Consider the following 2,749-nt stretch of genomic DNA (forward strand, 5'->3'; position numbering starts at 1 on the left):
ACACGAAGCTTTGGAATCCTTGCCTCCAAGGAGCAGCCTGGTTTCATCTCTCTAGGACAAACGTTTGTTCTCCCAGCAGTACATGGTATATTCAGTACTGAAGTCCAGCACCACAGCTCAAAGACATCAATTCTTCTTCCATCCCTAGTCATTTCCAACTTTCTGACACATAGCAGGTAACTGCAAAGACTGTGACCTGGATCAGGCACACCTTAGTCTCCAGACTGACATCGTTGCTCATCAATACTCAGGAGAGGTCCCTGACAGCAGACTTCCCCAGTATAATTTGTCCTTTTATTTCCTGGCTGCTGGTACCAAGAGTGTTGATTGTGGAGCCAAGCAAACTAAAGCTGTTTACAATCTTATTCCCTTTTCTATCTGTCAGGGTGCTGCCCATTGGCCCAGTGATGAGAATTTTTGTTTTCTTGATGTTGAGCTTCAATGCATATTGAAGGCTCCAGTCCTTGATCTTGTATAACAAACACTTCAGGTTCTTCTCAGTTTTAGGAAGCAGGGTTATGTCATCTGCATAACCCAGTTTGTTGTTGAGTCTTCTTCCAATCCTGATGCCACATTTCTCCTCATAGAGCCCAGCCTCCCATATCTGTTCTGCTATAGAATGAAAAGCGATGGAGGTAGGACACATCCCTGATGTATACCCTTTCGCGATTTAGAACCATGCAGTGTCTGTTCTGACGAACATTTACAAGTTTTGCATAAGCACAGACAAATGTTCTGGGATTTCCATTCTTCTCAGAGTCAGCCACAGTTTGTTGTGATCCACACAATCTAATTAATTCCTTTGCATAGTCAATGAAACACAAATAGACATTTCTCTGATACTATCTGCTTTCAGGCAAGATCCATCTAACATTAACTATAATACTATAATATTACCACTACTACACACAGTCTCTTCTAAACCTTGCCTGCACATCTGTTGATGAACTGTTCCAATCATTTTGGGATAATTTTCAGCAGAATCTTGCTTGCATGTGATACTAATGATACTGTTGGATAATTTCCACTTTCTGTCGAGTCATCTTTCTTTGGAAAGGGAACAAACAGATCTCTTAGAGTCAGTTGGCTAGGTAGTTGTACTCCAGATTTCTTGGCACTATGTGGTTTAAAATTAAGGGTGTCAGGGTTGTATTCTTTCTTCATACCTGTTCAATCTGTATGCTGAGCAAATTATTCAAAACCCCAGACTCGGTGAAGAGCAGTGTGACATCAGGATTGGAGGGAGACTCATCAATAACCTGTGTTATGCAGATGGCACAATTTTACTTGCTCAAAGTGAGGAGAACTTGAAGCACTTGTTGCAAAAGATCAAAGAACATAGCCTTCAATATGGATTGCCTCTCAATGTCAAGAAGACAAAGATTCTTACCATTAGACCCATAAGCAACATCATAATAGTTGAAGAAAAGATTGAAACTGTCAACAACTTCAGCTTACTGTATAACGCCATTAACACCCTTGGTATGAGCATTCTGGACGTCAGGAGATGTATTGCACTGGGAAAACCTGCATTTAAGAACTTCTATATTATTGAAGAGTAATGATGTCTGTCTGTGAAGTAACACACAATAGTTAACATATCTCAGTTTAAGAAGAAAGATTCCTTAAGCCTTTATTTCAGGATCACTAGAAATGGGTTTGATTTGAAGAAAATGTTTTCAGATCTGAAAAATAGGTATTTACGGTGGTACAAACAAGTGGTATTGTCAAGATTGAAAGGGTTAGAGTTTTCTGGAGCCTTCTTCATTGCACAGAAGAATAGACAACATCTAAAGGATGAATTTGACCAAAAATTCCCAGACTTTTGTTTAACTTTTCTTCTATTGAAATAATGTTGAATAATATTGAAATATTGAATGGCCAAACAAACAGGCTGACTATGATTGGGACCTCCTTCTACTTGAGATGATATTTAGTCCTGACCAGTTAGGGGATGAATAGAGTCTTGGTCATGCATTGCAGTACCTGTTCGACAGCTCAGAAAGGTTGGCTGTTGTGGATCCAAGAGAGAATACTAGATAAGCCTAATAATAATAATAGGTAATAACAGATGATAATAATTTTAGAGTATCCTTCTGTAAAGCCCAGTGGCAAACCATCTTGTTTGGAATCAACTGTTTGCAGTTGGTTTTGATGACAGGAAGCAGCATAAATTGTAAACACACTTCAGAATGATTAGCAAACACAACAGGGATCAGTAACCCTAGAAAAGTTATAGGTGTTAACTGTGAAAGAATTTCTCTAGAGCAAGGTAAAGGAAACACGATGGGAGAAAAATGGCCACAGAGAACCAGATCCCAAGAAATGGATTGCTTCATAAACTCATTATTCTGAACTGGCTTACAGTTGACATTCAGTTGGGTTTTCTGAGACTCATTTGGATGAGATGAGATCGCCTTCTCTTTGCTTAAAGTTACTGGTGGGTTAGAACTGGCAGAGAAGTCCACCCTTCAGGTCAGCAGCACATCTTCCTGGACTCCGACATCAGAGTGCCCTAAGAAATGAACTGGTCAGATTAAAACATCTACCTGTTAAAGCTGGGGTACTTAGAATTACCCAGGTGCTCTCGCCATACCTCTTCAGTATGTATAAAGAGCAAATGATTTGAGAAACTGGACTCTATGAAAAAAATACTACATTCGTTTTGGAGACTCATCAGTAACCTTTGGTATGCAGATGACACAACCTTGTTTGCTGAAAATGAGGACTTGAAACACTTGCTACAGAA

At 39.5% G+C, this 2,749-nt stretch overlaps 1 protein-coding gene across 1 annotated transcript in view; it reads left to right on the forward strand.

Annotated features, from left to right (window-relative positions):
- The first annotated feature begins 629 nt into the window (after positions 1 to 629).
- SCAF8 (SR-related CTD-associated factor 8) overlaps positions 630 to 2,749 on the forward strand; it is a 66,302-nt gene continuing 64,182 nt past the window's right edge. Inside the window, exon 1 of the mRNA XM_006882808.1 lies at positions 630 to 635. Within this exon, the coding sequence (XP_006882870.1) occupies positions 630 to 635 (6 nt within the window). The remainder of the gene's footprint in view (positions 636 to 2,749) is intronic.

Source organism: Elephantulus edwardii, unplaced genomic scaffold (genome assembly GCF_000299155.1).
Source record: "Elephantulus edwardii isolate Elephantulus edwardi_28Jun2011 unplaced genomic scaffold, EleEdw1.0 scaffold00024, whole genome shotgun sequence".
Taxonomy (NCBI): domain Eukaryota; kingdom Metazoa; phylum Chordata; class Mammalia; order Macroscelidea; family Macroscelididae; genus Elephantulus; species Elephantulus edwardii.